The 25,858-nt window shown below is 38.1% G+C and overlaps 1 protein-coding gene across 2 annotated transcripts in view; it reads left to right on the plus strand.

Annotated features, from left to right (window-relative positions):
- The window catches only part of GLRX3 (glutaredoxin 3), a 36,100-nt gene extending 10,450 nt beyond the window's left edge, over window positions 1-25,650 (plus strand). For both annotated transcript variants that reach the window (XM_065407285.1, XM_065407286.1), the window contains exons 3-11: window positions 2,064-2,138; window positions 2,844-3,045; window positions 17,008-17,180; window positions 17,344-17,405; window positions 19,760-19,817; window positions 22,116-22,168; window positions 23,832-23,871; window positions 23,983-24,075; window positions 25,379-25,650. In XM_065407285.1, the coding sequence (XP_065263357.1) occupies window positions 2,064-2,138; window positions 2,844-3,045; window positions 17,008-17,180; window positions 17,344-17,405; window positions 19,760-19,817; window positions 22,116-22,168; window positions 23,832-23,871; window positions 23,983-24,075; window positions 25,379-25,429 (807 nt within the window). In that variant the 3' untranslated portion in view covers window positions 25,430-25,650. The remainder of the gene's footprint in view (window positions 1-2,063; window positions 2,139-2,843; window positions 3,046-17,007; window positions 17,181-17,343; window positions 17,406-19,759; window positions 19,818-22,115; window positions 22,169-23,831; window positions 23,872-23,982; window positions 24,076-25,378) is intronic.
- Window positions 25,651-25,858: the final 208 nt, after the last annotated feature.

The raw sequence follows: 25,858 nt of genomic DNA on the forward strand, positions 1-25,858 counted from the left end.
TGGAACCTTCATTTCTTTGATTGCCTACAGCAGGGGTGGGGAACCTTTTTTCTATCGGGTCATAGAGAAAAAAAAATCACAAAAATCACACAAAAAAATCAGTCATGGGCCACACACAGCCCCGTGGTGGTGGGGAGGCTCGGGGCTTCCCCTAGGCTCCAGATTGGGGTCAGAAATGAGGGGTTCAGGGTGCGGGAGGGGTGGCTCTAAGCTGAGGCAGGGGGTTGAGGTGCGGGAGGGGGTGAGGGCTCTGGCTGGGGATGAGGGGTATGGGTTGCAGGAGGGGGCTCCTGGCTGGGGCCAAGGGGTTTGGAGTGTGGGAGCGGACTCAGGACTGGGGTAAATGGTTGGGGTGTGGGGAGGAGGTTGGGGTATGGATGTGGGTGCAGGGTCTGGGAGGGAGTTAGGGTTTGGGAGGGGGTTCGAGATGCGGGCTCCGGCCAGGCGGTGCTTACCTCAGGCGGCTCCCAGTTGGCGACACACTGGAGCTAAGGCAGTCTCCCTGCCTGCCCTGGCTCCACGCCGTTCCTGGAAGCGGCCGGCATGACTGTCTGATCCGGCCCCTAGGTGGAGGTGGAGGCGCAGCCATGCGGGTCTGCATGGTTGCGCGTTGCCTGCACCTACAGCTCCCACTGGATGCAGTTCCCAGCTAATGGGAGCTGCGGAGGCGGCACACGGAGCTTCCCTGATCACACCTGCGCCTAAGGGCCGCAGGGACATGCCGGCTGCTTCCGGGAGCTGTGCAGAGCTGACTAGGCTTTTAACGGCCTGGCAACCCTAGCTTTGCCCCACACTGGGGCGATCCAGCGCTTGCAGCTGCAGCCCCGTGGAGGGATGCCCGCGGCACAGAGACTTGCCAGGGGCTGAATGAAATTAGGCAGTGGTCCGGAGGTTCCCCACCCCTGGCCTACAGGATGTTGAGCAGATGTAAAATTATTTCCCTTGCATCCAAAATTGTAACAAGATTAAAAGCCTTATGGGTGTAACAAACCAAAACCTACTTTTACAAATAACACTAAAAAGTTCAAAGCGCTATATATAGAGAGCCAGAAACTGAATAGCCAATGATGACTTTTTCTAAAAATGTTAATTTTCTGAACAAGAAATCGGCAACCCTGAATGGTTTTCCAATTGCTGTTGATAAAGCCCCAGTATAGTTTGCAGAAAGAGGAGTTGGCAAGGCTTTGTGCACCTGTAAATGGGATCACAGGTTTCTATTTACTATTCCTTGAAATGCATTTATATTCACTATTTTACCACCTTATTTATACCTTTGTTTTTCCACTTAATGTCTGCAGCGCTAACAGGAAATCAACATTTATTACAATAAACAAACAAAAAACAACCCCCAAAATAACTTTTGTCACTGAAGTCAGCAGCTGAGACAGAATACAAACATTGGACATGGTTAATAAAAAGATTTATGTTTGTCTGGTAAAAAATTATCTTCTAGAATTCCAAAATATGCATTTTAATGAGGACCAAGCTTCTGGACCAATAGTCTAACAAGCTTTCTACTTAGAATCCAGGAGCCTTGCAAGAGTTAAAAGTAAAATTTAGCAGACATCAATAGTTTATTGAAGAAATACTCCTTTTTGCTTCATAATTTGCAGAAGGCTGCAAATGTCAGTCATGATGTACTGCCTCTTGAAATTAGTCAATAGAGCAAACAGCAAGAATTGCTGTGGGCAGAAAATAAGCACTGTAATCATGACATAACTGGGGTCAATGATTTATGGATTTCAATATAGTAGTAGCTGCATATGATTGAAAATTTACTAGGTCACTAGTGCACCAGAAATTTTATTCACAGCCTCTAGGCATCTTTTGAAATGTGCAACAAAATAAAAACCCCTGAACCTGTTTTGACACTGTGCAGGCTCAGGATGACATGCCAGCCCACTGAGTCTCATTTAAATGCAAATGTCTCACAAACTTTTGCATCAAACTCCTTTTTAAACATATAAAATGCTGAGAAGAACATTATAAAAAGGATTGACATGCACAATCAGAACTTCAAAGAAAATTATGAAAATAAAACCATGTTTTCTCTGACTTTTAAGCTGGAAGCTGAAGCTGTGCCTGAAGTATCTGAAAAATACGAAATTAGCTCTGTTCCAACATTCTTGTTTTTTAAGGTAAGAGAAAATGGATTGCATATCACTCACATGAATGTCTGTGTTCAGCAGTTCAGTACTAGTAAACGTTCATTCTACTCTTTTTTAGTACTAAAAAACTCCCTTTTCTTAATGTTGACTTAATGTAGAAGCTGCTAACAGTCTGTGTGTCTCCATATGTGTGTTTTTTTTTTGTTTTTTTTTTTTACCGAGGGCACAAGAATAGCCAGTTCACAGAAATGATTATGGAGCCCAGTTTTAATATTTCAGAACCTCCTTGAATTCATAGATGGCTTTACAATACCTGAGATACATAAGACTTTTCTCTTGTATTGTGTTAGGCATGGTCTAGTGAGGTTTCATGATTCATTCACTTTTCTGTTTGAATTATTCAGTGTAATGCTTGTGAAGAATTAACAGGTGATTATGCAATAGAAATAGCACATTTGGTTCTGTTTGTTGTTAATAATTTTTGTTTGTTTATAACAAGTTTTAAGAAGTCTATTTGGTACAGACAATGCTATGGCCAACAGACTAGTTTCTGTTTTAGAAAATTTTGCTGGGATTAAAGAGGTAAAGGGTCAGTATTCTAACCCATTCTGCCTGCTTATCTGAAAACCTATAATATGTAGTGATGGAATACATTAAAACTTCCAATTTTTAGTAGTTTAAAAGACCGCTTTTAGTTAATGCTTCTTAACTGAGCTACTCTCTTGGCTTATTTAGAATTCTCAGAAAATTGACAGATTAGATGGTGCCCATGCCCCAGAGCTGACCAAAAAAGTCCAGCGCCATGCATCTAGCAGTACTATTTCAGCTGGCCCTAATGATAATGCAAAAGAGGACCTCAATGTGCGTCTAAAGAAATTGACCAATGCTGCACCCTGCATGGTGTTTATAAAAGGATCTCTCCAGGAGCCTCGTTGTGGTAAGGACTTCTTGAAATTTTATTTAACGTAACAGGGCTTGTTTATGTAGGGATTGGTTGCAGGATTTATTTATAGGCTTGTTTGTGGTATGTATCATTAAAGCAGAGGTCCCCAGGCTTTTTTGGGGTCATGGCCTCTTTACCCTTGTCCGTGACAACCTCCCCCAACCCTTGACAGTGGCTCCGGTGGGGGTGGGGGATGTGGAAGGGAGTAAGGGGGCCAAGGTTGGGGCTGCAGTTGGGGGCTGAGGCTGGGAGCGGGGCTGGGAGTGGAGCCCCGACTGGAGGTGGGGCTGGAGCAGAGCTGGGGGTGGAGCAGCTCTGGGTTGCGCTCCCTCCCCATCCCCCACGGGAACTGTCCTGGGTCCCGCCATGCCTCCTCCAACTTTCCTCTGCATCCCTCTGTCCCCCTGGGGGGCACACCCCCACAGTTTAATACAGGGACCACTGCATTAAAGTATCTGAGCGCCTCAAAACACTAATTTATTTTCACAATCCCCCCATGAAGTTACAGTATTGCCTCCTCAGCCGCCCTGGAACCTGCATGGGACATAATAAAAGCGTCTTTTACAGACGCTTTTCCCCTGCTTGGGTTGGGTCTGGGGAGGGGAGGTGTGGCGCGGCTGTGGCCAGCCCCAGGCTCCTCCGAGCCGGGGAAGGCTTGGCTCAGGGCTTCAGCCAGCCCATCTGGGGCTCCTCCAGGAGGGGAGGAGGGCTTGTGGCTCTGACTGCGGGTTGGGAGGGGTCTCAGGGCTCCGGCTGGCTGTGGGGCGGGCGTGGGGGGAAGGGGCAGAGCTGTGGAATAGCCTCCCCTGAGGAGGCTCTACCCGCTGCCCATGGTAAAAGACTTTGTTTGGAGGGGATTTATTTAAATCAAAATGATTTAAGTAATTGATTTTAATTACGATTTAAATCAGCAAGCAGGAAACTGTGATTGAAATAATTTATTTTAATTTTGATTTGCATTTGTATTTTTTAGTTCTTGTCCTAAAGCAAGTTTGAGTCTCATTGGTTGGTAACCATTTAAAACATGTTGATTTACAGCTAAATATATCCTTTATGCTAAATTTGGTGCTTCTTTTTGCTGATAGGAGGATACACTAATTTATACGTATTTATTTAAACAGTTATATAGTGTAACTTACATTTATTCAGATTCTTAATTTTTACCGTTTTAGTATGGTAGGAAATGGTGAATTTACTGGATGGTAAAGGTTTTACTAGTGATTTTGCTTGCTCTGTTTGGAGAGACATTCAGGATCAATTAAAAATGCACAAATAGCATTTTCAAGTTTTTTTAGTTAAAAACAATTACTTAAGAAAAAACTAAGTATCAGCATACAATTAAAAAGTTTACCAAAACACATTTTGCATTTAAAACTGACTGATTTATTAAACAAAGAAAGTATCTGTAGTTAGTATATTGAACTGTTTGTTTCTGATCACTATGCTTTTCAAGGTTTTAGAACTAGTAGGTCTCATCCTCTCCGACCTCATTTTTCGCCTGTAGATCAGAGGAAGAAAACAAGCTGTCCTGCCCCCTCTTCTCCTCCTGCTTATTTTTTTTTTTTTTTTCAAACTCCCGGTTGATTCCTGAACTTTGAGTGAACTAGTCATTGAACTGAAGTAGTTGAATAAAAATAATTTTTTTTTTTTTCCTTTCTCGGTACCTGCAGAAGAGGTTACCGCTGTCAAAAACCAGTTTAGCACTTCAACACACTTTGGTTCCAGGTGATTAGGCAGTGACTTCCACCAGTGCAGTGATTTGACTTTCTTCAAAAAGTGGCAGCAAACATGTAGTGTTAAAATCATTTTAATTAAAATAAAATAATATTAATAGATTATAGTAAATTCAGCCCTTAACCTAGGTTATCGGAAAATATATTTAATTTTCAATAGTTTTTTTAATTTAACTCATCTCTAATTTAAATAAAAATCATATATAAATATATCATGAATTTAAAAATCACTTTTTATCCAGCCTGACTTTGATACAATTCCTCAAAATTATAATTTAAAAATTAAATTGGTTTGGTTAAGAACGCATGTGAACATAAGAAAGGCCGTACTGGGTCAGACCAAAGGTCCATCTAGCCCAGTATCTGTCTACCGACAGTGGCCAATGCCAGGTGCCCCAGAGGGAGTGAAACTAACAGGCAATGATCAAGTGATCTCTCTCCTGCCATCCATCTCCATCCTCTGACGAACAGAGGCTAGGGACACCATTCTTACCCATCCTGGCTAATAGCCATTTATGAACTTAGCCACCATGAATTTATCCAGTCCCCTTTTAAACATTGTTATAGTCCTAGCCTTCACAACCTCCTCAGGTAAGGAGTTCCACAAGTTGACTGTGCGCTGCGTGAAGAAGAACTTCCTTTTATTTGTTTTAAACCTGCTGCCTATTAATTTCATTTGGTGACCCCTAGTTCTTGTATTATGGGAATAAGTAAATAACTTTTCCTTATCCACTTTCTCAACATCACTCATGATTTTATATACCTCTATCATGTCCCCCCTTAGTCTTCTCTTTTCCAAACTGAAGAGTCCTAGCCTCTTTAATCTTTCCTCATATGGGACCCTCTCTAAACCCTTAATCATTTTAGTTGCTCTTTTCTGAACCTTTTCTAGTGCTAGAATATCTTTTTTGAGGTGAGGAGACCACATCTGTACACAGTATTCGAGATGTGGGCGAACCATGGATTTATATAAGGGCAATAATATATTCTCAGTCTTATTCTCTATCCCCTTTTTAATGATTCCTAACATCCTGTTTGCTTTTTTGACCGCCTCTGCACACTGCGTGGACATCTTTAGAGAACTATCCACGATGACGCCAAGATCTTTTTCCTGACTCGTTGTAGCTAAATTAGCCCCCATCATGTTGTATGTATAGTTGGGGTTATTTTTTCCAATGTGCATTACTTTACATTTATCCACATTAAATTTCATTTGCCATTTTGTTGCCCAATCACTTAGTTTTGTGAGATCTTTTTGAAGTTCTTCACAATCTGCTTTGGTCTTAACTATCTTGAGTAGTTTAGTATCATCTGCAAACTTTGCCACCTCACTGTTTACCCCTTTCTCCAGATCATTTATGAATAAATTGAATAGGATAGGTCCTAGGACTGACCCTTGGGGAACACCACTAGTTACCCCTCTCCATTCTGAGAATTTACCATTAATTCCTACCCTTTGTTCCCTGTCCTTTAACCAGTTCTCAATCCATGAAAGGACCTTCCCTTTTATCCCATGACAGCTTAATTTACGTAAGAGCCTTTGGTGAGGGACCTTGTCAAAGGCTTTCTGGAAATCTAAGTACACTATGTCCACCGGATCCCCCTTGTCCACATGTTTGTTGACCCCTTCAAAGAACTCTAATAGATTAGTAAGACACGATTTCCCTTTACAGAAACCATGTTGACTATTGCTCAAGAGTTTATGTTTTTCTATGTGTCTGACAATTTTGTTCTTTACTATTGTTTCAACTAATTTGCCCGGTACCGACGTTAGACTTACCGGTCTGTAATTGCCGGGATCACCCCTAGAGCCCTTTTTAAATATTGGCGTTACATTAGCTAACTTCCAGTCATTGGGTACCGAAGCCGATTTAAAGGACAGGTTACAAACCTTAGTTAATAGTTCCGCAACTTCACATTTGAGTTCTTTCAGAACTCTTGGGTGAATGCCATCTGGTCCCGGTGACTTGTTAATGTTGAGTTTATCAATTAATTCCAAAACCTCCTCTAGTGATACTTCAATCTGTGACAGTTCCTCAGATTTGTCACCTACAAAAGCCAGCTCAGGTTTGGGAATCTCCCTAACATCCTCAGCCGTGAAGACTGAAGCAAGAATCCATTTAGTTTCTCCGCAATGACTTTATCATCTTTAAGCGCTCCTTTTGTATTTTCATCGTCAAGGGGCCCCACTGGTTGTTTAGCAGGCTTCCTGCTTCTGATGTACTTAAAAAACATTTTGTTATTACCTTTGGAGTTTTTGGCTAGCCGTTCTTCAAACTCCTCTTTGGCTTTTCTTATTACACTCTTGCACTTAAGTTGGCAGTGTTTGTGCTCCTTTCTATTTGCCTCACTAGGATTTGACTTCCACTTTTTAAAGGAAGTCTTTTTATCTCTCACTGCTTCTTTTACATGGTTGTTAAGCCACGGTGGCTCTTTTTTAGTTCTTTTACTGTTTTTCTTAATTTGGGGTATACATTGAAGTTGAGCCTCTATTATGGTGTCTTTAAAAAGGGCCCACGCAACTTGCAGGGATTTCACTTTAGTCACTGAACCTTTTAACTTTTGTCTAACTAACCCCCTCATTTTTGTATAGTTCCCCCTTTTGAAATTAAAGGCCACAGTGTTGGGCAGTTGAGGTGTTCTTCCCACCACAGGGATGTTGAATGCTATTGTATTATGGTCACTATTTCCAAGCGGTCCCGCTATAGTTACCTCTTGGACCAGCTCCTGCGCTCCACTCAGGATTAAATCTAGAGTCGCCTCTCCCCTTGTGGGTTCCCGTACTAGCTGCTCCATGAAGCAGTCATTTAAAGTATCGAGAAATTTTATCTCTGCATTTCGTCCTGAAGTGAAATGTTCCCAGTCAATATGGGGATAATTGAAATCCCCCACTATTATTGGGTTCTTAATTTTGATAGCCTCTCTAATTTCCCTTAGCATTTCATCATCACTATTACTGTCCTGGTCAGGTGGTCGATAATAGATCCCTAATGTTATATTTTTACTAGAGCATGTGGATTTAAAACTGGGTAACTGACTGGAAACAAAGGGCAATAAGTAACAATGCAACAGGGAAGAGTCAGTGTTTGAGAGAAGTTTCTAATGAGGTACCAAAGTGATGACCATACTTATTTGCTATATTCTTTAGTGATCAGGATAAGAGTGTATTCATGAGATTCACGAAAGAAGCCTAACTGAGAAGAGTTGAGTAAATAGTAAAAATGGAGGAAAAAGTACAAAAGGACCTAGAGAAACTGAAAAGGGCAAGAACATAAAAAAAAAGAATTAAATAGGCGCAAGCTTCAGTACTACACTGGGGTAGAAGAGAGGGAGAGGAAGGTGAAAGCTATTCAAAACACACAAGTTCAGTGGGAGGGAGTAGGAGTGCAAATGATGACGTGAGGGGTGGTAGTGATTTGAGTTTGCAATATGTATGACTACAAAAAAGGGTATTTTGGGCTGCAAACACACCTTCTTGTCCCAGGACATGACGCCTATTAGGACTTCTTGCTATAGTTGTGGTATAATAGCTGGAATAGTACTTTCATTTCTGGTTACCATGGGTCTGATCCAAAGCCTGTTAAAGTCAGTGGAAAGCTTTCCACCGACTTCAGTGAACTTTGGAACAGGCCTGATGTTGACAGATCGGAGGGATTTAGGAAAAGAGCAACACAACTGACCAAGAGCCTTTTGAAGAAGGATTTTAAAGAGCAAAATATGTATATCTTGCCTAAGCAATGACTTGTGGATAGGGGAAGGAAGGAAGTCTACATGTATTCTGAAGTTTAACCCGAGGAGTTGAGTGCAGTAAATGGGAGTGATGTGTTGGAATTAAAATAACTTAATCTGAATAGGAGGAAGAACTTTTTGCCAATGAAATGTATTGGGCTGTGAAACAATCTTAAAAGGAAAGTAATGGTGAAAAGTACCATTGTTTGGGATTTTAAAAAGACCAGACAAAACACTACATAATGTACTATAAGGAACAATCCTGCATTGACAGGGAGAGACTCCATGGTTTAATAAAGCTGTTTTCAGATTGTGTCTGTGGATCACTTGGTTGTATGTGGAGAGCTGGTTGAGCACATGCCATTGGCTCCACCTCCAACAGCTAATTGTATTAAAAGAAAATAATTAAAAAGTCACTTTTACATATAAACAACTGTTGTGAGTGCTGGGGGAATGTTACAGGATTATGAATGGGAGATGAAGTGGTCTGCAGGATCCTGTAAATGGGGGGGGAGATGGTTCATGCAATACGAATATCTGATCTGATGTCTTTTTCCTTATTAACTCCTATAATGCTGCTACATTTTAATTAGATTAATAAGTCCCACAAGATCATTATGGCAGGGATGCTGGAACAATATTTATAGTGCGGGTGCTGAGCCATTGAACAAAACTGTAAACCCAGTATATAATGGAAACCACTTCAAGCCAGCATCTCTAGTTCCAGCACTTATGGGTTAAGGTAGAAATGGTTTAACAAGTAACAAAATAAAACTAAACATTCACCCCCTCCCCCGCCCCCCACACACACACGCACGTTAACTGTACAACTATGTGTGCACCTTAAAATCTTGTGAACAAAACAAGCCCATTCATAAATATTTGCACACTCCTCATACATATTTCATATGCAATAAAGAATTGAAATGGTTTTAAGCACCTGTGTCTTTATCCCAAATAGCATTTTATTTCTTAATAATCTTATTTCTATCACTCATAAATTTCTTGCCTTGGCTATAATACGTGGTTTTTGCTTTGCAAAATATTTGTAATACAGTTTGGTTTCCCCCAGTATGTTACAGTGAATGGGAGATGGGGTGGATTGATTTAAATCAGTGATTTATATCACAGATTTTAAACGTGATTTAAATAAATGATTTTAATTTTGTTTTGAATTTGTACTTTTTATTTTCTAAAAGAAAAGTTTATTCTCATCTGTTAGTAACCATTAAAACGTTGATCCGCAACCAACTGTAGCCTTTACAGTAAATTTGGTCCTTTTTTGCTAACCAGAGCATCTACTATATCTATCTGTAGACATTTATTTAAGCAACTATATAGCTTAACATATATATTCAGATTCTTAGTTTTTACATTTTTCATTGTTAGAAAATGGCAAATGACACATTTCTTATGTCATTTAGTTAACTAATAAACTACTTAAAAGTGCTGTTTGTATATTTAATTGCATTCCAAATTCCATCCCAGTGGAGTTGTGGATGACTTGTGGATAGGGGAAGGAAGGAAGTCTACATGTATTCTGAAGTTTAACCCGAGGAGTTGAGTGCAGTAAATGGGAGTGATGTGTTGGAATTAAAATAACTTAATCTGAATAGGAGGAAGAACTTTTTGCCAATGAAATGTATTGGGCTGTGAAACAATCTTAAAAGGAAAGTAATGGTGAAAAGTACCATTGTTTGGGATTTTAAAAAGACCAGACAAAACACTACATAATGTACTATAAGGAACAATCCTGCATTGACAGGGAGAGACTCCATGGTTTAATAAAGCTGTTTTCAGATTGTGTCTGTGGATCACTTGGTTGTATGTGGAGAGCTGGTTGAGCACATGCCATTGGCTCCACCTCCAACAGCTAATTGTATTAAAAGAAAATAATTAAAAAGTCACTTTTACATATAAACAACTGTTGTGAGTGCTGGGGGAATGTTACAGGATTATGAATGGGAGATGAAGTGGTCTGCAGGATCCTGTAAATGGGGGGGGAGATGGTTCATGCAATACGAATATCTGATCTGATGTCTTTTTCCTTATTAACTCCTATAATGCTGCTACATTTTAATTAGATTAATAAGTCCCACAAGATCATTATGGCAGGGATGCTGGAACAATATTTATAGTGCGGGTGCTGAGCCATTGAACAAAACTGTAAACCCAGTATATAATGGAAACCACTTCAAGCCAGCATCTCTAGTTCCAGCACTTATGGGTTAAGGTAGAAATGGTTTAACAAGTAACAAAATAAAACTAAACATTCACCCCCTCCCCCGCCCCCCACACACACACGCACGTTAACTGTACAACTATGTGTGCACCTTAAAATCTTGTGAACAAAACAAGCCCATTCATAAATATTTGCACACTCCTCATACATATTTCATATGCAATAAAGAATTGAAATGGTTTTAAGCACCTGTGTCTTTATCCCAAATAGCATTTTATTTCTTAATAATCTTATTTCTATCACTCATAAATTTCTTGCCTTGGCTATAATACGTGGTTTTTGCTTTGCAAAATATTTGTAATACAGTTTGGTTTCCCCCAGTATGTTACAGTGAATGGGAGATGGGGTGGATTGATTTAAATCAGTGATTTATATCACAGATTTTAAACGTGATTTAAATAAATGATTTTAATTTTGTTTTGAATTTGTACTTTTTATTTTCTAAAAGAAAAGTTTATTCTCATCTGTTAGTAACCATTAAAACGTTGATCCGCAACCAACTGTAGCCTTTACAGTAAATTTGGTCCTTTTTTGCTAACCAGAGCATCTACTATATCTATCTGTAGACATTTATTTAAGCAACTATATAGCTTAACATATATATTCAGATTCTTAGTTTTTACATTTTTCATTGTTAGAAAATGGCAAATGACACATTTCTTATGTCATTTAGTTAACTAATAAACTACTTAAAAGTGCTGTTTGTATATTTAATTGCATTCCAAATTCCATCCCAGTGGAGTTCTATATAAAAGTACCTTAAATGTGCTGGATACAGAAAAACAAAATAAGTTTATCCATACATTTCTTAATCAAAGAAACTATTATCTTAGTGTATTGAACTTGATTGTTTCTGATCACCATGTTGTTTCAAATTTAGGACTAGAAAGTGTCATCTTCTTACACCTCCTTCTTTATTCATAGCTTGAAAGAGGAAGCCAAGCTTTCCTGCTTTCTCAGCTCCCAATCTGTTTCCCAACTTCATATGAACTAGTCATTGGACTGAACTAGTTGAATAAATTGAAATGAAAAAAATATTCTCTTTTACCTGCAGAGGAAGCTACTGCTGTCAGAAGCTAGTATAGCACTTCAACGAACTCTTGGTTCCAGGTGCTTAGGCAATGACTTCCACCAGTTCTGTGGTTTGACTTCCTTTAAAACATTATTTTAAACTTCATTTAAAACTCTGGGACACAGATGCCAAAAACTGGATTGCCCGAGAAAAACTTGGATGGGTGGCAACCCTAGTTTAGGTCTTACCATAGGTTGTCATAATTTCAAATTTAACTTTAAATAGGCTTTTTTATAGAGAAAAATGTATTTAATTTAAAGTAAATACATTTTTAAAATTCACTCTGATGGGAGAATATAGATTAGGACTGTTTTGTTTTTTTTAAAAACACAATCTCAATTTTTTAGTATTTGTATTTCATTTGCATATACTCAATATGCCAGTGAAATGTCTTAGTTTTCATAATTATAGTGTTGGAGACAGTTAGTACTATAGTGTAGGTTAAGTAAAAGTTTTCACTTTGACCCTTCTGCTTTGACAACTTCCTGAAACTTTGAAACCTTTATAAGAACACCCCTTGTATCAAAACAGCTTGAAGGTAGGCATGAGCTTTTGCAAATCGCACGCTGAGCTTTTAAAAGGTTATATCTGTACATGTATGTGAGGCTAATTTTAACAACGTAATCATAGAATATCAGGGTTGGAAGGGACCTCAGGAGGTCATCTAGTCCAACCCCCTGCTCAAAGCAGGACCAATCCCCAACTAAATCATCCCAGCCAGGGCTTCGTCAAACCTGACCTTAAAAATCCCTAAGGAAGGAGATTCCATCACCTCCCTAGGTAACTCATTCCAGTGCTTCACCACCCTCCTAGTGAAAAAGTTTTTCCTAATATCCAACCTAAACCTCCCCCACTGCAACTTGAGACCATTACTCCTTGTTCTGTTATCTGGTACCACTGAGAACAGTTTAGATCCATCCTCTTTGGAACCCCCTTTCAGGTAGTTGAAAGCAGCTATCAAATCCCCTCTCATTCTTCTCTTCTGCAGACTAAACAATCCCAGTTCCCTCAGCCTCTCCTCATAAGTCATGTTCTCCAGCCCCCTAATCATTTTTGTTGCCCTCTGCTGGACTCTTTCCAATTTTTCCACATTCTTCTTGTAGTGTGGGGCCTAAAACTGGACACAGTACACCAGATGAGGCCTCATCAATGTCGAATAGAGGGGAATGATCATGTCCCTCGATCTGCTGGCAATGCCCCTACTTATACAGCCCAAAATTCCATTAGCCTTCTTGACTCCCTCATTCAGTAAGGCGCCCACAGTTTTCTTGATTTTCTTCTTGTTGCTAACATACCTGAAGAAACCCTTCTTGTTACTCTTAACATCCCTTGCTAGCTGCAACTCCAAGTGTGATTTGGCCTTCCTGATTTCACTCCTGCATGCCTGAGCAATATTTTTATACTCCTCCCTGGTCATTTGTCCAATATTCCACTTCTTGTAAGCTTCTTTTTTGTGTTTAAGATCAGCAAGGATTTCACTGTTAAGCCAAGCTGGTCGCCTGCCATATTTACTATTCTTTCTACACATCGGGATGGTTTGTTCCTGCAACCTCAATAAGGATTCTTTAAAATACAGCTAGCTCTCCTGGACTCCTTTCCCCCTCATGTTATTCTCCCAGGGGATCCTGCCCATCAGTTCCCTGAGGGAGTCAAAGTCTGCTTTTCTGAAGTCCAGGGTCCGTATTCTGCTGCTCTCCTTTCTTCCTTGTGTCGGGATCCTGAACTCAACCATCTCATGGTCACTGCCTCCCAGGTTCCCGTCCACTTTTGCTTCCCCTACTAATTCTTCCCTGTTTGTGAGCAGCAGGTCAAGAAGAGCTCTGCTCCTAGTTGGTTCCTCCAGCACTTGCACCAGAAAATTGTCCCCTACACTTTCCAAAAACTTCCTGGATTGTCTGTTCACCGCTGTATTGCTCTCCCAGCAGATATCAGGGTGATTGAAGTCTCCCATGAGAATCAGGGCCTGTGATCTAGTAACTTGTTAGTTGCTGGAAGAAAGCCTTGTCCACCTCATCCCCCTGGTCTGGTGGTCGATAGCAGACTCCCACCACGACATCACCTTTGTTGCTCACACTTCTAAACTTAATCCAGAGACTCTCAGGTTTTTCCGCAGTTTCATACCGGAGCTCTGAGCAGTCATGCTGCTCTCTTACATACAATGCAACTCCCCCACCTTTTCTCCCCGGCCTGTCCTTCCTGAACAGTTTATATCCATCCATGATAGTACTCCAGTCATGTGAGTTATCCCACCAAGTCTCTGTTATTCCAATCACATTATAGTTCCTTGACTGTGCCAGACCTTCCAATTCTCCCTGCTTGTTTCCAAGGCTTCTTGCATTTGTGTATAGGCACTTAAGATAACTTGCTGATCGTCCCGCTTTCTCAGAATGAGACAGGAGTCCTCCCCTCTTGCGTTCTCCTGCTCGTGCGTAATGAAGTGTACTGAATGTGTATGTGGGCTGAGGCGGAGGTTCAGCGGAAATCCATTATTTCACAGAAGGGACTCAACCAAGTTTAAACATAAGAGATTAAGTGAGCATTGAGAGTGCATGGTTAAGTGCTCAGAAAAGCAGGAAAAGCCGAAATCAAGATTACACACAGAGTTTTGGCTCTTTGGTGCATTTGCATAAAAGAATCTCTAATTATACAACCATTCACTGTAATATTGTACAATATTTTTCAAACTTGCACAGATTTTGTACTGTATACTACTGTCACACATTCTATGAAAAATACACAGTGAGCTCTGTTTACTTACATAATCTTGATTTTAATACATAAATCTGTACTATCAGTGAAAATTTGCAGTTGTATATAGGATTGCCTGAGTTTGTAACTAAGATTGAAGAGAAGTTAATTTAGTAGTTAGTCCAATTCAGCAGATAAGATACTTAAGATAGAATGTGGTGTTGGTTGGCGAGAAAAATCTATAGTATGCTGGTGCTGGCAGAGTTATTAAAATATGCATACCTTTTAATGAGAAGAGAGCTTACCATATTAAAAAGGCTAAATTGTCAAAGATAAAACTGGTTTGTTATGACAATGGCATTAGATAAGTAAAAAGAATGTAAAATAATTACAAGATGCTCCATGTCGTTATCTAAGGATGAATATAGTTTTGAACAAACTCTATTTTGAGAGACACAACAGATTTGAAATGGTAGATGAGTGCACTTGGCGACTGGTGTGGAACCCTCTCCTGTGGTGGGATATGGAATCTTTTTTTGTAGTTAATCATTACTTCATTGAGAGAGTCAACTTCAGTATTGTGTTGAGTGAAGTCTGTTCCCTTGGCCATGTGTTCACTGGCTGTTGTATCTTGTTGCTACACATGTAAATCTTGTTTCAGGAGATTTTTGGGCTGCAACTGCATTGGTTTGCTTGTTTCATTGGTATTACAATTTTATTTATTCTCATTAACAGTATAAAGTATATAGTGGCATTTATGGCTGTCTGGATATACTTACATTTTGTTCACACTTTAATTCTTTGTTCACATGTTTGGCGTTTTTTCAGACACTCAACCTAAATCTTTTGTTATGAAAGTAAAGCTGTATTGGTACTTTTTCCCTAAGCATAACATTTCCATTCTGCTACTTTAACCCTTAAAAATGAAACACAACCGATCTATCTTTCTAGTCTGCATGTAATTGCCTATAGCTAAAATGAAGCTTTTTCTCAGCCTTGTTCAATAGAAATGAGTTAATATATTGGCAACAGAATAACCATCAGCAATCACCCTTTAGCTGTTTACTAATGAACTCCCAGATGAATGAGAAATTTCAGAGTCCATGTTTTTACTTCAGGCTGTACATGAACTTAATACTTAGATGTCATAAATATACATATCAGTACCTCATCTCAACAAATTGCAGATCATGCAAACTGCAGAAAACTGTAGTGTAAATCCATATTTAAAAAATTAATAAGTGATCTTGCAAGTTGAAATCAAATAATAGTTATTTGTATGTGACAGTCTGGTTATTTTTATTTAAGAATTCCTTTTGTTCCATTTATTAAAGAAATGTAAAAAAAAAAGTCCAAATAGTGAAAATGTTCAAAATCTACTTTTCAGTTTTAGTAATCTAGAATGATGGTGGTGGTTATGACAGAAGATTTTTCAAAATGATCTTTAGCTAGTCCCTTTTTTAGTGTAAAAAATGGTTTATTATGCATAAGGAATGTTAAGTTTTGTGTACAGTATTGTAAAAAGTTAATGCGTGTGTGAAGACTGGGATACATTCATTATTGTATATTTTCTTAGAACAAAGAATTAAATTATGAAAAGAAACATTGTTTGTAAAACAGACTACATAATAGGGTGTTTTAAATCCCATATTTTATAAATCTAATGTCCAGTACTTAATGTGCTAATGAGAAAGTATCCGAAGAAAAGTACAAGACTTCATAGTACCTAATAAAAAGTGTCACAAGTACAATAAAATATGTACTCTTGTGAATGTAAATACTGAAAAAACAAACTCAAGTTGTTGTGATGTGGGAGGGAAAATAGTGTCAAAGCAGTGGCAGCTGAAACGCAGCCAGAAAAAGGCCATTTTAAAAGTCAAACTACTGCCACCCAATAGGCTTGAATAGTAGTTCCCGTGCTCTTTAGTCAGTCAGTTTCAACTAATTCAAACTATTGGTGTTTGGGGGAGACAGGCAGTAGTTGGAGGGAGAAAACAGGAAGAGCTGCAGGAATGTAAAATATGTGTGTGGGGGGAAGAGAATGGGGAGCAGAAGATGTGGAAGAGGGCAAAGAGTATCTTTTCCTTTGGATGCAGAAGGAAGGAGGAGGACTAGACAAGTCAAGACTAGGGAAATAGATTTCTTTGAGGTTTAATCATAAGATGTTCCACCAAAATGTAGTACGCTAAAGTTACTGAATGTAATTGTTTATGGAGGCAGACTTCAGACATATGTACTGTCTAGATACTTAGGCTTAATAATCGCAGTAATAAAACCATTTTTATTCATTGTCTTTTTTGTTTTATCATGTTAATACTCTCAAATAAGAAAAAGAAACACACTAGAACCTTGTAGGGAGCAGTTATTGTCTGAATGATCTGTAGTACATTTTTTAACCAAATAAATTTTCATATAGCCACGAGAGCATTTTATTTAAAAATAGATATAATTTAAATTAATCACCGCCTAACTGATATCCTCTTTATATCCAGGTTTCAGCAGACAAATGGTGGAGATTCTTAACAAACATAACATTATGTTTAGCAGTTTTGATATTTTTTCTGATGAAGAAGTACGTCAAGGACTGAAAACATACTCTAATTGGCCTACTTATCCACAGTTATATGTAGCTGGAGAGCTTATAGGTGGACTGGATATTGTTAAGGTTAGAAATTGAGAAATCTGCATCTTTTTTATATTTTACATGGTTTTTAAAAGTGTGTGTGTGTGTGTGTGTATATATATATATATATATATATATATATATATATATATATATATATATATATATAACCATCTCTTTCTAAATCTGAACACCTGTTTTTCAGGAACTGGAGGCTTCTGGAGAACTGGACACAATTTGTCCCAAGGCACACAAATTGGAAGACAAGTATGATGCATTATATCTTTATTTTAGCAGCGTGTTATAGTTTAGAGGCAACATCCATATTCTGACTCTCAGAAATACATCAACACTTAAAATATATATATATTTTATATATAAAATATATATATATTGACTTGACTGGTCAGTTCGTAACTTCGGTTTTCATAACTCTGAAGTTCTACTGTATTACAATAAAGCACTGGTAGGCTGCACAGTTAAATACTTACAAATCAGAACATGCAAAAGTTAGATAAGAGCATACCCTTTAATTTACTCTTTGTGCTTAATACTCATATTATTCAAATAATATGATAATGCAATATGTTTTTTTTTCAAGTTTTAGTTACTCATTTTGGCCTTGATTCTGCAGTCAAATATATTCAGATATAGCGTTATGCTGTATTATAGTGTCTGACCCCTCCAGATCTGATTACAGGATAAAGGCTATATTTTGTACTACTGTGTGTGTATATTAGCTCCAAGGAGACTCAATATTTGAAACCTAATGTTTCGACTACTGAGCGAGCCATCCCCTCTAGCAAAACTGACTGGTTCCATTGGGTGATGAGTTATACCTTCTGAGTCACTTTCTTTTTAAATGGAATTTTTTCGGCAAGAGGTGCTTTTGCTGGTCTTCTCCTTCCCCCGTGCCAACTTGCAAGCTCTGAAATTAATTCCTAATTTGTACCATCCAATTCATGCTTTGTTTTCTGCTTTGCATAGACTTTGAAGCAAAAACAATTAGTTTCTTTTCTCCATTAGCCATAATATGAGATGTCACTTCTTCCATCTCTGAAAAGGATGCTTATACAGGATCTAAATATGTTTTAATGAAGTCACTTAAGATTGGTTCAGGTGCATGCCTCAGTAAAGAAGCAACGAGAGCTGTAAGACAAAGATTTGAAATCTTCATTCATTCTGATACTTTAACTCTGGCAAAATGGCACTTGTCCATTCACTGTGCAGGACAGTCATAGAACTCCTATTCATAGAGCTAGGCTAGAAGTTCTAGATCCACGCCAATCTTTGTCTAATTACATTATTGTACTCGTCTTGAAACAGTTGAGCTTGTTGCCCAGCTTAATTTTCAGCTTTCCATAGCTGTCTTCCAGCTTCCCAGTTTTCCTTTGAAAACCAAAGCGTATTTTTACAGCACTGTAATTAAACTTTTTACATTTTGCACTTGTGAATCTCTGGCCAATTGACTTCTGTGGTCAATGCAGAAGGGAAAGTCACTCAACAGAACAGTGGCAACCTAGGTGTTTGACCGTGCTACTCTTTCTCTTTGCTAAATGTGTCTGTAATGAAATTCTACCCCTTTAGAGGATCAGAGAGCTGCAGCTGGCTCCCTACAGCCCCTACTCTCCACTCATTCAAGCAAAGAATTAAGCCTAATGGGAAATTAAAAAAAAATAAAATGGAGCATATTTTCTACAACCTGGCAGCTCTCTTAGAAGTTCATAAAATTTGATGCTCTATTTTATCAGATGTTGTGGGACTTTAATGTTCTGTATATGACCCTTCAAAATTCCTGATGGAGAATTTGGGGAAAGAGGTTGTTATGAACCTGTAAAAATGTTATGGAACAGTAAATTCTTAGCAAGCTAGCAACCAAAAATATTAAAATACCATCTCAACTGAAATGGGTTTGACTATTGGATGTCAGTCATAACTTTTCGTAGAGTACTAGCAAAGACTTTATCTAATGATGTATGAGAAGAAGATGAATCACTAATAGCTAGGTTCTGCATTTGAAATATTGTGTATAGATTACATATCTGTAACTGTGCAGTGTTATGTCCTGGGACCAACACTGCTACTACAGAGACAAGCTGGGTTCAGTAATATCTTTTATTGGGCCAACTTCTGTTGGTGAGAGACAATCTTTTAAGCTTACACAAAGCTCTTCTTCAGGTCTTTCAAAGAGAGCATTATTGTGTAAATTCGAAAGCTTGTCTCTCTCACCAACAGAAGTTGGCCCAGTAAAAGTATTACCTCACCCACCGTGTCTTTCTGATACCTGTGATTAGATACACAGATATCTGGATATTGTATTAAAAATATCTCCAATTCAATATGGAATTTTCCACTTAAGTTTGATGCATCTAGGTATTTGCAATTTAATCTGGAAAAAATAATTGTGGCTTTAAAAGTAATATGGTTTACAGTGGCTTAGAGAGAGAATGAAATAGAATGGAATATAAATAAATTCAGTTGTTTATAATGCAGCTTTAAATGTATCTACTAAACCTATAAATTATCTTCCTATCTTATATGTATGTTACTGAAGAAGTAGATCAAAAGTATGGTTAATAATTGAACTGAGATATTTCATATCATTTCCCCCCCTATTTTAGACTTAAAGTCCTGACAAACAAAGCTTCTGTGATGCTGTTTATGAAAGGAAACAAGCAGGTAAAGATCTCCAAAATGGTTTCATTGTAATTTCTTTTGATGCTCACATCTGCAGGGAAGGGTACCGTTAAACCTCTTTTCTTTTTGGCAGCTGAAATTGGAGTGATATCAGGAAGTTATCTGTCTGACTTGCTTCTACAGACCGTGCAAAGCAATCTATAATTTATCTGACAGTTATCGGTACCTCAGCTGAGCATGTTGCTGTGGTGATGCAATCATCTCACTAAAACTTTAGTTACATTCATCAGCTTCATCTACATCATTTATACTGTTTGTATTGAATTGTCTCCCCCTTTTGGTTTTAGTCTAAAAGTCCCTGTGCTGATAGTTTTGTGTTTAGCAGATAATGTATCACTCTTAGTTCTCTCTTGCTGCTTATGTAGTCAGACTCTCACACGTGAGGCCTACCCTTCAATTATTACCTGCCATGTTGATCCTAGACATCTCTTTTGGAATTCCCCTTTGTGGCCTAGCTGAGCAGTTGTCCTATCCATTTTCGTTTCTCTGTTTGGTTACGTAAATTTTCAGCATAGCTTAAAAAAGATGTTGGATGATTTTATGGCACCACATACCATAAATGATCTACTTGTTTTCTTTTTACATGTGTGAAATGGTCTGTCTGAACTGCCATTTTTTTTATGGTAAAAAAAGACAAATTTGACCGAAGACAGACAAGTGTTAATAATTAGGATTGAAATGGTAATAAATGACTAATTCAAAAGGTTAGCTTGTTTCTCAATGTGTCACATACATAAACTGGCCTCTTTGTGAACAATGAGGCAGGTACAGCGGTATGGGTGAAAATGTAAACTTTCGATTGGAATGATGGATACTAGGTGATGACCCCCTATCCCGCTTAGTAATCTGATTTCATGAAATGTTTATTCAGTAGTTTTGAGGGGATATATGTACAGAAGGAGCTCTGCTTCAGGTGGGAAACTAGGCTCTTCCATGTATGATTCCCTCTTTCCATTTCATTTCTTTTTTACCTGAGCTTAATTTCCTTATTACTTATAACTAAGGCTCAGATTTTGTCATGGATATTTTTAGTAAAAGTCATGGACAGGTCATGGGCAATAAACAAAAATTCACGGAAGCCTTTGACCTGTCCCTGATTTTCATTAAAAAATATCCCTAACAAAATGGGGAGGCAGATTCAGCTCAGCACCCACTGCTGCTTGAGCTCTGGGGTCCCCCGCTGCCACTGTGGTGAGTGGGAATTCCGGGGTCCCCCAGCGCGGTGGCTGAGCAGCTCTGGGGGTCCTGCTGCCCATGGCAGCAGGGAGCTCTGAGGGGTTCCATGCCACCTGCAGGGGTGGGAGCTGCGGAGAGGGGTGGCTGGGAGCTCCAACCCCAGGGCAGAAAATGGCACGGAGGTCAATGGAAGTCATGCATTCTGTGACATAATCATGGCACTTCTGCTGACTCACCATGTTAGCAAGTGTTGGAATCCTGAAGGGAGATGCTAACTCATTTTTAGCCTTAAAAACAGCCAGTTGTAGAGAGGCTCCGTAGCCTAAAGTTCAAATTTTTGTTTTTTGCATCTGAGCTGCCAAAAAAGTCAAATCTTCAAGGAGGGGCAGGTAGTCTGGACTAAATAATGTGTATAGAGGATCCCATATGGGAATAAGCTAAAATAGATAATTCCCTTTCAAAATGAGAATGAGTCTTTGTGCAGATGCAGAATTTACCAAGTCAGTCCAGAAAAATGCTGCCTGTCTTGCAAAATGGACAGTGATGGGTAAAGGGAAAAATGTATGGGGAATAGTAAGCTTCTCTTTTTTACATGTGTTTAGAAATAAGGTTTTATGAAATGTGTGGATCCAAAAGTAGTATACTTCTGGGCTACTTCTTAGCTTTGGCTCTCTTTGAATACTCTTAAGAAATAATCTGCATCTTAGCTGTAACCAGTTTTCAAGACCAAAATGGATGAATGTGGAAAATGGCTTCACTCGGGAAAACTGTCAAAACACCAGCTCTCATAACAGAAGAAATGAGGGAGATGATTCTCAGTGTTTTCATTCACTTTACAAGTGTTTGCATGTGACAAAGAGACAAATTGCTCTATGAAGTTAAACTTGGCAGAGCAAATGTAATGTAGCTGTTAAAAGGTGATTGCGGAAGGAGGACAGCAGAGAGAGTGCACATCAAGAAGTGTTATTTCTTAGAAATAAAACAGATTAATTGGGTTGTGATATGAGAATCTGGAAGCTGGAATTTTCTTGGCTTAAGAACTTTAAAACTTCACAAAACTTGAAAGATAGTGTTGTAATCTAATAAGTCTTTCTCTCATTTTAGATGGCAAAATGTGGATTCAGCAAGCAAATTATAGAAATCCTAAACAGCACTGGGTATGTAGCTGTTATTTAAAAGATAACAGCTTTGTAATGAATAAAAGTGCAATGTTTATCAGTAAACTTAAAAGGTGGAAAAACACCAGGTAGCAATAGTAAATTGAATCATTCTAATGGGAGAATGGCTTTTTCTCTCACCTAAAAATGTATTTATAAACATTTAAAGGAGGCATCTTATTAACGCCCTAAAAATAGAAGGCTTTAGTGGAAAGAGAAACGGCAAGAGGGAGATGCCTGGTATGGTGACTGAGTTCACAGTACATTTAGTATAAGATTAACATCTGCCAGTGGTGATTGCCAGAATGTGGGAGGCAGTTTCAGCACACTCAAAGGTCTGTTGAACAAGTTCTCTGTCTAATCATATTAGTGAATTACTCCTCCTGTTTATTGCTGGACATGTAACTCTCTTGTTCTGTGTGGGACGTTGCATAGTGCAAATAGTTGCTAGTTAATTCAAATCCATAATTGTTGCTCGCTATTTAGTTCAATAATCACTGGAGAGAGAGATGGAAAAGCAGCTGGCATTTGATAATTGTAATAAAAATGGAACTTGTATCCCTACTTAAAGTTATTTGGCTACTAAAAGAAATGCAGTGAGTACACTATATGTCACATACTTTCAAATTTAAATAATGAAAAGTAACTACTTAGCTTGGTGGTAGCTAGGCTAACTAACAGCAAGCACTGTGAATGCCCTTCTCATCCTCTCCTCTTTGCAATCTGATTGTTGACTACAAAAATCCTTGCAATTCTTCTAGAATTCCCTTTTGCCCACAATAAACATGGCTGCCTCAAATTCTGAGCGTCTTGCCATGCCTAATGTCTGATTTCCCATCTTCCCCTACAGCTCCTTGTCCCTTGAGAATTGCTTAGCAGCTTCGCCCCTTGAATAATTCCATTTAAAAAAATTATATTGTCTTATTTCTCTGGTTAGATGTGTGACTAGCAAGGGTAATCAACAATATTTATGGCCCTATGAATCAACTGAGAGCAGTAGCCAATCAGAATGGAGATTTGTAGAGTTCAGAAACACCTCATACAAATCCCTGCCTGTGTTTCAATGCCCATCAGCCAATCAGAGCATAAGAATTTGCCTACTGTCTGGTGTTTATGAAATAACTCTAGGAATTAACAACAAAATAAGTGTACCATTACGGATCAGTAACTTTGCCTGAGACCATTTCATGTCTGTATAATAGTTTATTTTGGTGTCTAAAACTTTTTCTATTCTTAAGCACTGTGTTGGTGAACCGAATGATTTTTAATATCACATTTATTTTGCACACTTTAAAGCACATACTCAGTTTTTCTTGTGTAACATGTCACTCTGTCTAGTCAGCGTAAGTAGTCGTTCAATGAAATTGGGTATTTTTTGGTCTATACTAATTTTTGATTTTGATGTAGATGCTAAAAAAGCTGTAGTATCCGTAAAATAAGTAGTCTGTCACTCGGAGTATTTAATGGCTAATTACCAGATGTCCCGCTTAAGTAGCTGACTTTCTGCAGTCTCTTGCTTATAGATTATAAATAGAGATCTTTGTGAGAGTCTCCTATATTATGGATGGTGGCTATCTGGTAGTTTGAAAACAAATAAATGTGTTATGTTTTTGTGGGTATTGTGTTGCAAAAATTTATAATTCATTTTCATCTTTCTTTATAGTGTTGATTATGAGACATTTGACATATTAGAGGATGAAGAGGTAAGTCTGAGTCTTTATCTCGTCCCCTCCGCCCCACAGATGTCACTGTTATGTCTACTACACTACTAAAGCTGCTGTTAAGAGCCTTAAAGTTAAGATTATTTTCCTTAGGTGCGGCAAGGATTAAAAACATATTCAAACTGGCCAACATACCCTCAGTTGTACGTGAAAGGTGAACTTGTTGGAGGGCTGGATATTGTTAAGGTAAGCAGGTGGCGACTCCTGTTTAAAATGTAAATTGACTTTTCTAGTGTGAACTTCTAAAAAAATATTTTCCAACTGCCATATACATAAGCTCCTATGTAATGGCCTTAGATTTTGAAATGGAATGACTTGGTTGGTTTTACTATGACTACCATTATTTCAACATATGGTTGAAAGGAGCTTTTAAATCTCCAGCATGCTCACATACTCTGATATAGCAATGAAATGTATTTTCTTGACAGCAGTCAGCTACCTTTACTGTAAAGACCATTTTTACCCTGTGGGTGCATTGTTACAGGTTTCATTTGCTTTTTAGTTTTACTTTTGACATTGCTCTTCTCAAATAAGGTGGTGAGACATTTTTCCTAGCAAACTGTCTCATTCCTGAAAAAAATGTAAGGTTTATTGTAGTATTTTGAACAGACCCTGAAGCAACAAAAATAGATCTGCATTTGTTACTGTGGTTTTTGATTTTTGTAACAGAGCAGGCAAAGTCTCCTAAACCCCTAATACTCCTGAGTTTATTCTTGTCTGAATGTTTTATAGCCAGTACACATTGTAACTCCTGGGAAGATATAATCGATACATCCCATTTAGCTCTGAAAATAATGTGATGTTACTTAAATTATATAGATGATTTTTTAAAATTTTATTTACTTACCACAATTTTGGGTTAACTCATACATTGATGAATAAGTATAATTTTGAGCATCAAAGAAGTTGGAATGTGTTATACTCTCCAGTAGTTTTTGAAAAATAAACAGCTGTATTGGACTACCTGTTATTGAGAGCTCACTTTAGTGATGCATTCTACTGACATATGCATGTTACAGTAATTTGAAGATGTTATAAAATGACTGTGAATATGCACGAATATTCTGCTTGTAGATATTTTCCATATACAGCTAAGAAAAACAGAACATTTCACACTAACTGAACCAGACTGAATGACTTATAATTTGAACTAAATTTAACTAACCAGACTAGAGCATACGTAAATTATAATTTACACCAGTTCATGGTTTTAAACTTTAACAAATTCTATTGATGGATCATGATTTTTTTTATTTTCCTTTGTGTAGCATGTTGGGTGTCTTATGTTCTGTAAAACTTTTTTTAAATACAGAATTACAAAAATTAATTACTTGTGGTTGAGAGGGACCTCTAGTGGGTTATTTAGTCTATCTCCTCCTGAATAGTGGACAGTTTCATTTTTTTGTCTGAAAATCATCCTTGTTGAATTTGTCAGCGGTAATTGCAAAATATACATGCCCCGAGTTACTATTCTATAATTTCTTTACAGGAACTAAAGGAAAATGGTGAATTGTTATCTATTCTGAAGGGAGAAAATTAATGCAAATGGACATGAATGCTATTGATGGGAACTGAAATACTGCAAGAAATGATTCATTTATTGATTACGTTGGAGCAATCAGCAATGGAGTGGGAGTAATTAAAAGCTTCTGACTTGCTCTTATACGTCACAAAGTCATGCTAGATCTATATGTTAAAGTAATTTTTACCAAAAATACAAAACTGTATCAACATCTTCAATTAAAATGGAATGTTAAACATTTTTGTTTTCATTGCACTTTTTGTAAATATAAGTATATTCATTTTACCTAGACAGTTTAGTGTAAACTGTCCCCCACAATTCACCTATCTTATACATTTTAATCCTTTACAGTACTTAGTTTGTGGGCATATAACTCTCATTAGAAGAACAAATGTTGTGACAGACAGCATACCTATTGTCAGTGTCTCTAATTGTTTTTTAATGTCC

Source organism: Emys orbicularis, chromosome 7, assembly GCF_028017835.1.
Source record: "Emys orbicularis isolate rEmyOrb1 chromosome 7, rEmyOrb1.hap1, whole genome shotgun sequence".
In the NCBI taxonomy this organism is placed as follows: Eukaryota; Metazoa; Chordata; order Testudines; family Emydidae; genus Emys; species Emys orbicularis.